The sequence below is a fragment of the Thalia democratica genome, chromosome 4, assembly GCF_965202585.1.
Source record: "Thalia democratica chromosome 4, ktThaDemo2.hap1.1, whole genome shotgun sequence".
Taxonomy (NCBI): domain Eukaryota; kingdom Metazoa; phylum Chordata; class Thaliacea; order Salpida; family Salpidae; genus Thalia; species Thalia democratica.
Genome location: NC_139168.1, coordinates 64,312,300 through 64,328,281, shown reverse-complemented (window position 1 = coordinate 64,328,281; position 15,982 = coordinate 64,312,300). Strand labels below are relative to the sequence as shown.

Here is a 15,982-nt window from a genome sequence, read left to right as displayed (position 1 = left end):
CTTATCTGTAGTTAGTTTGTACATTTGTTATTTTATATTATTGAACATTTCTATATCGTTTTTTTTTTCGAAAACTAAAATGAAAATTTGCAGATTATGTACAAAAGTACATTAATATAATGATTTCTTTAATCAAAAATAGAAAAGTTAATATCAATTTTACAATAACAACAAGCTTTAAGTTGTGTTTTAGAATATTTTAAATCTAATGAAAAAAATGCAAGTCAAAACTTCAAAGAAAATGAAGAAAATGAATTCGAATATTAAAAGACTTGTTATACCTTTCCTAATATGCTTGTCATTTATATGCTACTATTTGACAAACAAGTCTGAAAAAGAAATTTTAATGTAAGTTTTGTTTCAATATTTCTACCTATAATTTAAATATATGATTTTGAGTTAAAAAACTTCTAAAATACTGTATTTAAATATATAAATTCAATTAATTTTAATGATATATAACTAGGATAAATAATGATAAATACTGTACAAAAACTTAAAGGTGAATTGAGACTGGTGTGTTAGCATTTTGTAAAAAAGTCTTTATATTTATTTATAAACAACTTCCGTACGTAATAGTTTAAAAAATAATCCAAATTTTAAACTTTATTGACTGTAGTATTAATTTTAATAAAAAGTTATAATATAGATTCTAAATTTAGGACAATATGTTGATTTAAAAATAACAAGACAACTAATTTATCCTTTAAAATGAAAGTTGTTTTACATTAATATGTACCTTTAGTCAACAGTGAATAATTTTATTTAAAACTATTCGTTATAATTAATGCAATAATAAATGTCATAAAATTCTATAGGTAGTTATTAGTTAAACTAGCTAGTATTTAAATATAACTTGTATAAAAAATAAATGTTTTTATTTATAACTCCTGGGACGTAAGTTAATAGAAAAAGTTTTTTATTCTTTTTTTTTTAAATTGCTTTTTTTTTAATATGCATAACTTATACAAGTTTTATATACAGAAATGAGAATAACTACCTGAAATTCAAGGTAGGAAACCATCTAAAAGGTAGGTTTGATTTGAATTTTGAAAATAAAAAAACTGTTTCTTTTCATTTAATTTTTTAAAGTGAAAAAGCATCATTATTACTCTAAACCCTAAAACAATAAAAACTACACGAATAGTTAACTATTTGAATTTTTAGACCAGCATTTTATAACTTTTTGAATTAAAAAATTAACATCAATATAATGGTAACTTAACTTAACAAAAAAAAAAACAGTTGCCTTACTTACTACAGCTTGCCAACTATGTTTATTGTCATTGTAAATTTTCAGATGTCAACGTTCAAACAAGTCACGATGATAAGCTGAGTAGCAACGCAAACCACAAAACAGATAATCAGATAGAAACTGAATACATGATGAGAAAAGTGAACAACGATCTGAAGGAGCTGTTTTATTTCGTTCACAACAACAACCAAAAAAGTGATTTTTTGGAAAAATTCGACTTGCAATTGAGGTTGAGCAAAAAGCAATATTAAACTATTAAAAAATACTTTTTTTTCTTAACATTGTTAAACGTAGATTGTTTAAACAACAACAGTTTCATTCACAATAATTCAATAAACGTAAAATTGAATAACTTGATGTTTTTTTGATCAGCTTTGTTAATATGAATAATACATATAAACTTTATTGTTTGAAACCTTGTATACTATATAACATCAAAACTCGTTTATTTTGTACGTTTTTAAAGTAGCAGACTATTGAACTGTTTATATAACTTTACAAAGTCAAAATAAATTCTATATTTGAGTTTTTCAGCTTAAGTATGCCTATACGGATAAAAATATATTTTTATGCTTAATATATAACTATTACATGTTAAAATATATCATCAAAAAAACTATTTACACAATCAAGCTTTCATTTCTTTAAATATCAAATCACTGGTTTGATAACCAAGGAGTTTCAAACTTAGTTTAATAATTTGCCTTATTAAACCACAACTCAAACATCAAAAACAATTGAAACTGAAAGTGAAGTTGTTTTTTAAATGTCGGTATTTAAAAAAAAAAACAAAAATTTAAAACTAAATAGCAAAATGTGTTAAAATAAAATTTATTTTTAGTCGATCACTTTTTTGATTTTTTTAATATTCTTCCAAGTTTTCTGCACAATTTACAATAAAAATTGTTCAAACTTTAGTTAAACCTTTCAAGAAAGAACTTTGAAAGGACTAGTAAAAATAAACAAGAACTAGTGAAACACATTTATTACTTTGGTTTAAGCTGTAAATAGTTGAATCGTAAGCAATTTATTCCTCCGAATAAAATAAAATTGTAAATTTTGAACGATGTGGTAATAATACAAAGACTTTCAAACAACATTATTCAAAATTAAAAGAATATATGTCTTACAATCAGTGTGTTACATTTGATTAATTTAACACTTAAGTCAATAAGAAAAATATTTCAATATGTTTGATAACTTTTTTTGTTTGAAAAACTTATCTAAAAGTATACAAACGAAAGTTGTGTTTTATTTAAAATAATATTTTATTTTCACTACATTTTATAACTTGTTGTTAAAAGTGTATAAAAAGGTTTTTGGTTTTTTTACTGTTTTGTTGAAGTAGTAGTCTTTGAATAGTATTACAAAATATATTTTAAAAGTAAAAAGTCTAACTTAAATTGTAAAAGTTTAAAACATTTTTATTTTTAGCAAAATTTTTAAAGTTTAATAAACTTTGTTTATGTTTTAAATAATTGCAAAATTTAGTGCTTGTTGTAACAATTTGTTATACTATATTTATACTTAATAGGCATGTAAACTATAAAACTTGAAATAAAATACAACAAAACGAAGATCAGTCTAATAAAAAACTACCATGTGGTTTTTTTGACTTTTAAGCTTACCATTTTAATTTTCAGTTTACCTTTAGATATTTTTTTAGTTTGATGCTAAAATTAACAATTTCCTAGTGCTGCTACTGCAACGGTTGAAGAATTAATAGAAAAAGAAAGTATGTGGAAGAAAGAAGAATTGCAAAAACTTAGCAAGATTGTACAAGACAAAATACATAGTATCCAAGTAAGTGTCGTTGAATAATATTCATCATGAACAATTTTATTAACTGAATGTTGTTAATTTAGAAGTATCAATCGTTTTTACGATCATCCAGCAGTTTTTCATCTAATTTTTTTAATATTTACAATGTTTAAATTAATATATTATACGGTTTAATGTTTTTTAAATCAATAAGTAGAGATATCTTGTTTTTAAAGCAGAGTAATATAGTTTATTTAAAAAAAAGTTCTAATCAGTATACAAAGTTTTGCTCAATGAGCTCATCAGTACTGACTTTCTATTTGAATAAATATTTAATGCAAATTTTGATGAGCTCATTGAGCGAAACTTTGTTTACTGATAACAAACTCAAAAGAATAAATTATCTTATTCTCCCCTAGAAGTATTGATTTCTATTTATTACTTTTGTTTACTGATTAAAGTTTTAATAAACAAGTTATATGTTTAAACTATCTTTTGTACCAAAACTTATACAACATATTAAATATTCAAAGTAAAAAATACTTTTAAAGTTTTCTACTAATGATAAAAGAAAGACTTAGGAAACAAAATGTGATAAAGCCGTTAAACAACACTTGTTTGCTGTTACTTTGAACCTGTTCGAAATGTGTATTCAAACGTATTGTGTGCTGTCAAGGTAACCTTTTTGTTGTCGAGCGAACGAAAAAGATCGTTTTCAACTAACTCATTTTCTATTCATTATTTTAGTTTCAGTGTTTTCTTGGTATTTTCAATAAATTATTGCATTTTAGCATTTCAAAATTTGCACACAAATTTGTTCTCGGTTTGTCAAACAGTTTAACTGATAGTTTTAGTTTAAACTTGTAATAAACCAGTACAAAAGTTTTTGTATATTTTTTTTTGTGTGTATTTGTTTAACCTTTACTTAACAAACGACATAGAAACTGCTGTTATTTTATGCTGCTTCTAAAATTAAATTGTAAATGTTAAACAAAAGTTTAGTTTCTTCTTATGAAAACTCTAAAACATTAAGTTGAACAATGTATCTAATCTCAACGTATTCTTTACACAAATAAGTTTTTACAATACAAATAAAATTTTTAGATTTTACCAAATTTGAAAACAACAATACTTCAAATCAAGCACAAAAACCCTTTTTGTTTATAGCAAGTTTCACTCGCAAAAGTTTTCATTTTAGCACATACGTCTACATTAGAATTTTATACTACTTAATTTTTCATTACTTAGAACTAAACGTACATGATACTTCAAATGTTGTTACTGAACTTTTACGTATGAAAGCGTTGAAACTAAAATTTCTTTCAACAGAACCCACAGAACTGCACTATTGCGAGGCGCCTTACCTGCAAGCCCCAGGCGACCTGCGGGTTCGGGTGTGTCGCGCACTGGATGCTGTACTGCTTCATGATCTCGTTCGGCACCGGTCGCACCTTTGTGCCCAGCAACGGGTTTTTGAAGAACTACAGCCAAAAAGGGTGGTCGGCGGCGTTGCTTCCTCTCAGCGAAAGTTGCCGGCATTTGGATAAAGTTGAAACTGGTTTGTTGAAAAGTTGTTCGCGTGTTTTGGTTTTGTTGTTTTAATTGGAAGAGTGGTTTAAAAACAAAGCTGAAAAACAATCTAAACATCAATAAGTTTTTAACATAGTACTTGATGCATTAAGTAAGTTCTTTACTCACCAAAATCAACATTTATCTATTTTGTTTATGAGCTGTTTGGTTAGTTCATATTAAATTGTGGTTTAACGGTTTTTAAATATTTAAACACAACACTTAACTTTGTTACTAAACACAAGAAATAAATACTTAATAAGCTCGAAAATGTCTTTAAACTTTTCCTTTTTTAATGTTAAGCAAAAACTAAATGTTTTTCACACATAGTAAAAATTCCTCCTTAGTTCACTTAGTTTATAACATTTAAATGCAGCTTGAGATAAAGCTTAAGTATATTTTACACTAGCTTAACTTTTACTAATAATTTTTTTGTTTTTTATTACTTAAGTATGAAATAACACGTTAAATTAGCAACACTTGTTAAAAAATGAAAAAAAAATATAAAACAAAAAATGAATAAAAAACTAGTAAAGAGTTTACCGTTTTAAAAGCCCACTTTAAAAGCGTTATAAGTAAGCGTGTAAAACCAATATGTGCTTGATAAGTTAAATTCGTTAAAAAACTAAGGTTTTTTGTTTAATAAAAAGTCTAACAGTTTAATTTATAAGGAAATGAAGACGAAAATGTAGTTTTTGAACTGCCGCCACACGGAAATTTCGCCGATCATCCCCCTCATACGCCCATCGATGTACCAGCTGATATTTTGGTTAAGCTGGAAAAACTGCACGACGCCCCTGCCCTCTGGTGGATGGGCCAGTTCCTGATGTACATGATGAGACCCAAAAAGAAGTTACAGGAAAGAATAGATAAATTGACCGCGAAAATTAAACATCCGTTTGTCGGGTGAGTGTTTTCTGTTCGTCTTAAGCAAAAAATATGTATATAAATTTTCACTAAAGTTTTTATTTTATCTTAATTAAACATTGTAACATTTATAATGTATTTTTTTGGAAAGAAGTATATTAAAGTAGTGGATCAGTAAATATAACTTATTTATCTAGAAATTGTTTCCTTTCTTTTAAACTCTAAAAACCTATAAAGACGTTGATTTTTTGTAAGTTTCAAAGTTTTTTGCTACACTTTAAGAGTAAAACATCATCAAAATAGAAATTTTGCTTTGATTTAGTTTTGTATTTTTTTTTTTCTAAGTATTTAAGATAAGTATTAATACATAGCCAGCTTATTGTTTATATGAGCTAAATTAAGATAGCCAAATTTATTCAAATTAAAATTACCTCATGTTTGTTTATAGAACATAGAAGAAGTTTTTCTGTTTCAGCTAAAACTTTGCGAAATTCAAATGAATATTTTTTTCACATAATTTAACATCAGTTCCTTTTGTATTTACTATAATTTATTCATTGTTACCGTCAAAATCACTTAAAAAACGATTTTGTTTAAGACTTTTTCTGATAAAAAATATGTAATAAATGTGAAATCGGCTTTTATCTAAAGATAATGTATCTAAAACCTTTTTTTTTGTACTATAAGAGCTAAATGAATTCAAAAAGCAAAACAGGATAAATAAGTTTGTAACTTGAATAAACAATATAACCTTTTCACAATTATATTTCAACAATTTTCTTCAGAATGTGATGTGTAAACTATTTATTAGTAAGTTTTTCTTTTGTGTATTTGTTGATGAAGCTCCGCTTGAACTGAAGTGATAGCTATTGATTGTACCAAAGATATAATTGTTAGGAATGATGTATGTATCATTGCAACTGTATACTTTACGCACTGAGGAAAGTTGTTAAACTATGCCTGTTAACAAAATACTGTTGTTTTATTTGTGTCAGTACAGTTAGTAGACATGTATCAGCTAGCACAGTTCTTTTATTCCTTTTCTCTCAAAGTTAAAAATGCTTAAACTCAATAAAGCGCTAGTTTTTTGGCCAGTTAGTTTTTAGCTTGTAATAATAACATATCGTGCTTAAAAGGTTGTGTTCGCCTCGTACTTCTTGTACGAAGGCGACTGTTTTTTTTGAGCTTGGGAATTGAAGTAGTTATTTGTATAGTTTGCTATGTTTTGTTAATGTGTTTATCGCAGTTTATATTCATCATAATACAGCTTTTATTTCTAGAACTCGATTTCTTTATATATAATTAGTTAAAGCATTCTAACAATCTAACTATTTAATTAGGCTAAGCTTAAAAGATAGTTTAAGTTTAGTTCGCAACTCATTAAGTCGACTTAGCTAAATAACTTAGCTAAGTCATTTCTAAACATTTAAATAACATCACCGATAGTGTTACAACGCGCACGGAGTCAGGTAATAAAAAGAATCGCGTATAAGTAATAACATTAGTAAATCGGGATCGTTAAAGACACACTAAATGTTAAAAAATATATGTCATTTTCGTATATACTTATTTTAAAAACAAATTAAGATTTTATTTTTCTTTAAAACGTGCTTTCACTTAATTAGCTACTAATAAAGTTTACCGTGACATAAAGTAAAACTAAGTTCAACTTAAACATTAAATTGATTAAATCTTTCATTTAGTTTAAAGTGTTATACTTAAATCAACTAATTTATATGAAAAAAAAGGTTTGATCAAACAAAGAGTTTTTAATTATAAATAATTTGTTATCAATTACCAATGAAACTTTGTATACATTTTCATTTATGCAACAATAAATGAGTCACTTGCTTAGTTTTTAGGTAAAATGTTTTACAACATAAGTAGCTCAGTCGAACCTGCTTAACATCAAAGTACTTTTGTAGTTTACATGTCCGTAGAACTGATAAAAAACTTGAAGTAAAACCCGTAGATATTGAACAGTACATGTTGCATGTAGAAAAATGGTACAGAGATTATCAGTTTAAACTTAATGCTAACGGTTCTACAAACGAGAAGATCACTAAAAGAGTGTTTTTGGCTACTGATGAAAAGTCCATAATTTCTGAACTAGAGAAAAAGTAACTTTAATTAGTTAATATATTTTAAAATTATTTTATCAAAAAAACTATAAATGGTTTGTCAGCTTCTTTGAGTATACTAGCTAAATATAAAAACATTTTTTCTAAAAGGTTATAAAATATTTTCAAGTTCATTGCCAAATTAATTAAAAAAAATAGTATATTTTCGATTCAAATATTATAAATTTACCACCTATTTGTACTTAAACAACATAAGTATGTTTGTTCGGACTCAAATTTTAAATCTAAACAAAAATTGAAACAGTTATTCAGAATACGAATTTATTACTGACGAAAATTACGAAAGACGTAGTGACAGCGGATTGGAGCAAATAGTAAGCGACATAGAAATTCTTTCGCAATCTGATTACGTCATTTGCACTGCGTCATCTAATGTTTGTTTGAACTTTTCTACACTGTTTATGAGCTTACATTTAACTGAATATGCGTGTGTTTACCGTGATGTGCATAGGTTTTAATCAAAAAATTGAATATGTTTTACGGTAAACTAGCTAATCTAAACGTATTTTTTACAAGTTTGTTACAAATTTGTTCTAATACTATGTATGATGTGTTAGTTAATGTTTTTTTACTTACATTTTTATCTACAAAAGCTAAACAAGTTTTCTAATATCTATCATGATATGATATCTACCATGAAATATGTGTTACTACTCGTAAGGACCAAATTTTACAACATTTAGGTTTTAATTTTTAAAATTATTTTAACTATTTACACATAAATATTGATATTCTTATTAACAAACTTTTTTTTTCACACTTAAATGCAGGATTAGTTTAAAGATGGATTAATAAATCAATTACTTTTAAAAATTTTTCTCAATATAGTTTAACAAGGTTTGAATAATATAAAATATTTTCGATTTTTTCACAGGTATGCAGGATGGTGTATGAACTGATGCAAACTTCAAACGAGGCCCACTCCTCCTCCAAATTTCAATCGCTTGACGAAGAGTACTACTACATCATTTGGGTTAATTTACTAAAACTCTATAAGTAAAATTATAGCTACTAGATCTAGATAAAATTTAGGGAAAGTATCGAAGTAAAATCACCTTTAAAAAGCTTAAGTTTGTTTCCTAAAATAAAGTAGCTAAGTAAACTCAAATAAAAATAATAATTATTAATCCATCCAGGGCTGGTTTGTCTCAACCAACCGAATCGCTGTGTTGGACCACCGACCAATCGGCAGTGAGGAAATCGAGTTGAAGGTCGGTGACGTCATAACCATTGCTGGGGTGACTAAAGGTAAGAGGAAGACGAACCTGCTGACGGGGTGGTCGTTGGGGCGGAACGCGAGAACGGGGAAAACCGGAATTTACCCGTCGCACAAAAGTTTTGAAACGAGGCGTTTTGATAAGAGGTGGTGGAGGAGGACACCGACTTATTGATTGTAAAACAACAAGATTTTTCAATAATTTCATTTTTTCATTAGTTTTATATGAGCAGGTATTTATTGAGTTTCATTGGTGATTTTTGCTCTGAAGAATTCCGTTTGCAGTTGTGTTTTTAGTGAGTTTAAAGTAACGTTTTTTGACGATTTTTATAGAAAGTTAAAAGTAAATTGAGTATAATAAAAATGTTCTGTTTAATTTAAGTATTACTGAATGTACCTGGGTAAGTTTTCAATATATCAGTATGAAGAAAACGGCGTTTTTATGCTTTTTTTCAATTTGCATTGTATTTGTATTAATAAGCTGTATAGTTTTTTGTTTATTTATATGTGTTAACTATTTACTACATGTATTACTTGTTTATCAAAATTATAATAAAGTTATCAAATTTTGAAATTTTGCACTAGCTTCTACAAATTATATAATACACAATAAGTAAACTTTCATTTTAAATTTATAAAACATTTTAGATAGAGTTAGAATATTTAATTTAATTTTTTTTTTTTTTCTTTTATTACTGTAAGTTTTAAAGAAATAGAAGTATAGTATCATATATTAAATTTAGTATAACTTTGTTATGCCTATAAACTAGCATATTGGCTTATAAATTAAAGCTGTTGAATTTTTAACAAACTTTGGAAAAACATATATTAAAAACAAAACATATATTCTTAGTATAAGCAAGAGTTTTCAATTTTCTTTTTTAAAGTACAAATTGATTTTCTGTTTTGTGATCAATAGAATTCATGTTATTAAGAACTTTAGTATAAAATAAGAAAAATTGTATCAAGGTTTTTTCAAGTATAAAGGGATATTATTTATATAGAAAAATAAATTCTTTTTAAGTTTTTATTATTTGTAAGCAACTTTTAACCAGTTGTAAAATATATGACTGTATTTAAAAAAATGCATTATTATATAAGTTTATTAACGAAAATATTTTATACATTTATTTAATTTGTCAAATTAAAAGTTTTAGTTTAAATTTACGATAAGCCACTATACTTCTGTTTTAGTAGTAATTAACACTGAGTTAACATGGAGTTATCTGATTACCAACATAGTTTTCTTAGTTTAGTTTAGAATATTTTTATAATAACAACCTTAGAACACATGCTTCCATTTCAATTTTATCATAAATAATTAATTTTTACTCCGTTCTATAATTAAAATGTGTGGTTTAACTTTAATTAGTTTATTACGTCTGTTATGTAACGTAAATTAAGAAATAATTATTAAAAGAAGGTTACTGATAAATAGAAAGTAGTTATTTTGTTTTTGTCTTCCTAGTTTTAAATCTTTGGGTAATCCAAAAAGTTTTAAATCTAAAACTAACTTTATAAATTTTAATTAGTTTATTAATTTGAAGAAAGCGAAGTTTTTTTTCATATTTCTTATTTTTAAGTAGTAGTTTGTGTTGTCTAAGTATTTTCTAACTTGATATTTTTTATATTAACGAATGTTACTTATTAATTATTTGTTAAATTATTTATAAAATTCGTAGTACCGTTTAACAGTAAATCTTGAAGTTTTTCACAAGTTGGAATTCTTTTTTGTCAAGCTGGTACAAATTCGCTACTAGATAATATGTATGCATATTAATAAGTTGTTACATTTATATAGAGTTAGAATGTTTTTTTTATCACTACTTTAGATATTTTTTAACAGAAGTTTTATATACTTAATTTAATCCAACTTGTTAATATTTAAAAATTTACTTGTTGTTGTTAAATTGGCTTAAAAATTAAAACTGTTTAATTTTTACCGAGTTTTTGAAGACAACACAAATAAAAAGTACCAACATATAGTCAAAGTATTAGTGAGATGCTTTTTAACTTTTATTTTACGTTTTTTAATTATAAATTCATTTTATATTCTGTGATTAATAGATTTTATCAAATTCAATTATGTAAGAATTTCAGATTAAAAGAAGAATTTATTTATCGAAATTTAAAAAAGAACAAAAAAAATTAAAATCGAAAAACTGCATTATTTAGTTTTACGAATTTATAAGCAACTTTAAATCAACTTATTATTGTAAGCAAAATCTACTATTATAACTTTAAGTAACTGCATTAGTAGTTTTTTTACAATAATGCTTATTAACATATAAATTGTTAAATCAAAAGTTTTTTTCAAGTTTACGACTAACAACATTGCTTATGTTTTTAGTATTAGTTACCAAAGACTACTAACAAACTTTTTTAGTTTACTTGAGAACTTAAAAAATAGTTTCATGTAAAAGTTAAAAAGAACTTTTAAAATTTTCCTTAAATTAGTCTTAGACTTAAAATTTTTTTAGAAAAATCAAACATTTTAAGTCAGGACGACGAATATAAAATAATATTCAGGTACAAATAAATAATACTCTAATATAAGCAGTTTAATATATTTCCCTACTTGTCGTCAAAAATTTACAGTAGAAACTAAACATAAAAAATATTATTCAAATATAATTGTATAACTTTATCAATAATAATAATGATGTAATAGTATAAAATTATTAATATTTACAAAAAATAGAGTGTTTTATTTGTGTACCCGGTTAAATGTAGAGACTTATGCTAATAGTTTTAAAAAATAACGTCACTTTTTCATAACACTTGATAAACTAGACAAGCGTGATTACCAACCTACAGTAATACAAAAGGAACTGTTATTTAACTTAAGTTTATTATTTTCTTTATAAGCTGTTTAGCAAGAAAATTTTGTAAGATTCGGCTGATAGTAAATTTAGTAGTGGTTGTAACAAAAATAAAGTTTCTATAAGTTATGTACTTTTCAATTGAGACAAAAAATTAGATAAATCAAAAAAATTGGTTATGTTAAAGCATATTCTCAATCATTTATTAAAAAAAAAATTAGGTATCGTTATTTATTTTTTTAAGTTTTGTTTCTTATGTTTCACTTAATATTGACCATGTCATAAAAATAGTGATATTTAACGTTTTCTTTAAAAACTTATACGTTAACAAATTCTACGTTTCTTTATAAATTATATTTGTTAAAAAAATTTAATGCTGTTTTTTTATTTTGTAATGACTTTGCATATTTCATATGTTAATTTAAAAAGATAATCCAGTCAACAGTTTATGTTTAAGTATAGAGAAATTAATATTCTAATTAAATATATTAATTTCTCAAAACTTTTTATTAGTTAAATATAGATAGCTAGTATTAAATATATAAGTAATGGTAACAGCTTTGACTATGATATCTTAAACAAATAGCTAGTCTATTACAGTGTAAGTCTTTATCATAATGGCTGTACTAAATGAAAAAATCGAAACCATTTTCTTATTAAACCTTCTTTTTGAAGAAAAACTTATATAATAAAACAAAAGTAAGAGCTATTGAAGTTTATAGTACTAATTTTAATTTTATTTATTATTGTTTTACTTTTTATGTTAAGTTTAAAAAAAGTAGTTTACAATGTTTGTTTTATTGTATTAATTTGCAAATTTCCATGTGTTTTTGTAGCTGTAAAAAGATACACACTCTACTTGCAAGTTGTTAGTATAAGTTTTAGTTTTGTTATTGATATTATTTTTAACAAATTTTAAAATTTAGTTTGACAGTCATATTAAAAACTATTCTTAATTTTTGATGCTTTTTTTTTTGAAGCTTTATTACTTTACAACGAAATTTCTGGATACCGCATAAAAATATACAAAACTATGGACTATGATAGTTGGACAAGTTTAAATCTAAGTTTATACCTAGAAAATAATAAAATGATTTAATTGAAAGTATCAAAGTGTCCAACAACAACTACAAGCGAAACGTTACTGAAGCACAAGATTTACTTTTACGGGATCTTTACAAAAAGTTTCCATATCTAGAATTTACAAATAAATATATCAAGTTTGGATTCCTCGGTTTCAGAGGTTTTCTTTACAGAGGAACGTCACGAAACATTGTTGTGCTTTCTACAGAGCAAGCGTTGCGAATAACTCACGTTTCCTGCAAAAATCATCGCAACCCTTGCCCTGCTACGATAAGTTCCATAAAGAAAAACAGTATTTCACAAGAAAATGTTAAGCTAAAAATGAAAACACTCGATGAAAACAGTGAAGCAATGACGTTTTTAAAAGAAAACAAATGTCATGTGTGTTTCGAAAGTTTCAAAGAAATTCTGAAGGAAACATTCATCTCTCAGTTTATGTTTTCACGTTTCAAATACAGGGTTGTTAAAGACTTATTGTAAATTTTTTTCCAGGGTTTCTGAATTCCTTTCATTTAAAAAAATTAAAGATCTCAGTTTTTTAGTCCATTTTTAAGATAAAGTTAAGTTAAAAATAAAAACAGTTTTCAACATTTAAAACAACATTGAAAAGGTACTGTAAAGCAACTTAAAGTGTGTTTTTAATGAAAAAAAATTGAATGAAATATTTTTTTTCATAGATTTTCGTATCTAGTCTAAATTTTGTTACTTTACATGTAAAGTTAGTTTAAATTATAAGGATTTTTGATCGAAATTTAAGTTTTAAGAACATTTAAATTAAAGTGCCAAAATTGTCAAATTCTACTTAAAATTGTTTTTAGGAAATCCTGTAATATGAATTAACATTTGAAAAAAATGGGTAGAAATCTAATATGCACGAAGGGACAATTTTGCACGGCGTCAATTTTACACAATGGAATAATAAATGTTCTAATTTATGTTTTTAAGTTACTCCAAAATAACTTGTTGATTTATAGAAATTACGCTTATTAAGTATTTTAACTTTATACAAAATTATAAACCATATAATATGATTTAAAAAGGCATAACAAATGTCATGTTTTCAAAACACTGTTATTGTAAAAACAACTGAATTTGACAAGTTTTTTATTGACTCCTTGGTTCGTACACTTTAATTTTTTCAGTAAATCTACCCAGTTGACTACAAAAGTAGCTTAGATCCGTATTTATGAAAAACTACATTTAAAACACGCAAGACATAATTTACAACAAAATAGTTCTAAATAAACTTAAGTCTTAATTATTTTTATACAGTTCCTAATGTAAGGACAGTGTCCTCAACCTGTCTTTTTAATAAGTATATATTCTTACGAGTATGTCACATTTACCATCTTTGTAAAAAATTACTTTTTCCAGCCTTGAAGTTTGTTTTACACAAATACTTAATTAAAGTATAGAAGGTTTCCCGCAAATAGAAATTTTTCCGAGAAAAAAAAAAAATTCTCTCGAATCATTTCTGCGTCAAGGCTTAGTTTTGCTTAATGCACCGCGCTTCCCATAATGTAAAGGGCAAAGTTGCCAGTATTGTATCTCTATAATCATTTTTTAGAAAAATATTTAATGTTGTTAAGCTTAATATTTTAATTTTTCATTGAGTTTTTCGTTTTAGAGTTCAAATTTTGACTGTAAAGTTTATTTATTATTTGCAGCTCATTATAATTTCGATTAGGTTGGGTGTGCAACTCGATGATCGAGAGGTCTTTTTGCGTATCCAGGTCCTTGAAGCAAAAACATTTTCGATAATTTTTTTGTTTTTGTTCAATAAACCACTATAAATAATTTATTAAGTTACGAAGTTTTTCTATCTGCTTCATCATTTCAGTAAGAAGCTTGCTATTTTGAAATCGTTACGTTGCCTTTTTCATTGTTTCTGTCGAAGTACAACTTTTCGCTGGACTTAGCAGCAACCATTCTATATTCGGCCAGTGTTACATTATTTCATTGTCCAGATCTAATATCTGAGTGTTTCTTTCATTTCCGGGTCCTATCCCGAAACTTCCAATCGTTGTGTAAAGAGTTAGTAACGTTTTTTTGTAGTTTTTCTACTGGAATTTTTGTGTTTTTAATCGTTTTGAATTTAATTATAACGTAACACATTTTTTAAGTTAAATTTAGTAATTAAAAAGTAGCAAAAAATCTTTGTGTGTGTGTTTAATCGTTTTGAATTTAATTTTAACATAAACGTTATATTAAACTTAGTAGTTAAATATTAATAATGAATTTTTATGCCTGTTCTATCGTTTTGAACTTAATCGTAACATAAACACTTCGTTTAAGTTCAAACCAGACTATTAAGAAGATCAAAAACTAACTTTATGAATTTTCGGTTTTTCCTATTACTATTAAAGTTATTGGTTTACTTATTTTTAGAATACTTTGGTTTTATATAAATTTTGCCACCAAGACCTTACACCATTTGATTATAAGCCGATTCACCACGTTTAAAATTAAATAGTTTTTAGTAAGGCAATAATAATATTATTACACTTAACTTTCCCCAAATGTCCTTAACATGTCATTTAACCCACGTAACCATATTAGACCAGTTGGTTCTAATCCTAGTCCTTTTGGCTATAATACCATCAGGTCAGGTGGTTACACTTACAATAGTAAATTATGTTTTATTAGAAAGTACCAGGGGCGTCGCGTGGGGTGTTGCACACTTGCACTGCCGCAACTGCACTACCTTAACGGTTTGTAAGAAAAAAATAAGTATCTATAACGTTTTCGTTATTTTTTAGAACTAAATCTCTTTTTTAACTCCAATTTTGAAAACGACCATTTTGCCCACTTCACTGCCGCAAACTCTTAGCTGACTGCCGCAAATGAACTCCAAAAAGCAAAATTTCTTCAAAAATTACCGCAAAATCAATATCTTGCGGTAAGTAAGTTAAGTTGAAAATTCCCTAAAACAGGACTTGCTTAACTATCATCTACAAGCTATTGTAAACATAAATTAAAAACAAAGCTAAGCTACTGCAAAGTGAAAAGGATTAAACTTAAGTTTATGTACCCACATGATTTTTTAATTTAAGAGATCAATTCTATTAAAACGAAACAATAAAAGAACAAAACTTGTCATAAATTACATATTTTGAAAAAAATAGATAAAAAAACGACATCACCAAAGTCTTAAAAATTTGATTTTTTATTTTAATCTGCATGCATAAACTTAACTATAACTGATTATTGTTATCATAAAGTTAAAAAAATATTTGATAAAATTATATTTAAATGTAAAATTTGAGTT

The 15,982-nt window shown here is 25.7% G+C and overlaps 1 protein-coding gene across 1 annotated transcript; it reads left to right on the top strand.

Annotated features, from left to right (window-relative positions):
- The first annotated feature begins 217 nt into the window (after positions 1-217).
- On the top strand, positions 218-9,325 carry LOC145833546 (alpha-(1,6)-fucosyltransferase-like). Its single transcript, XM_082940714.1, has 10 exons — positions 218-348; positions 985-1,031; positions 1,301-1,484; positions 2,950-3,058; positions 4,346-4,574; positions 5,257-5,491; positions 7,378-7,572; positions 7,838-7,967; positions 8,468-8,566; positions 8,730-9,325. The coding sequence occupies exons 1-10, from the start codon at positions 218-220 to the stop codon at positions 8,982-8,984; spliced, it is 1,614 nt and encodes a 537-aa protein (XP_082796840.1). The 3' UTR covers positions 8,985-9,325.
- Positions 9,326-15,982: the final 6,657 nt, after the last annotated feature.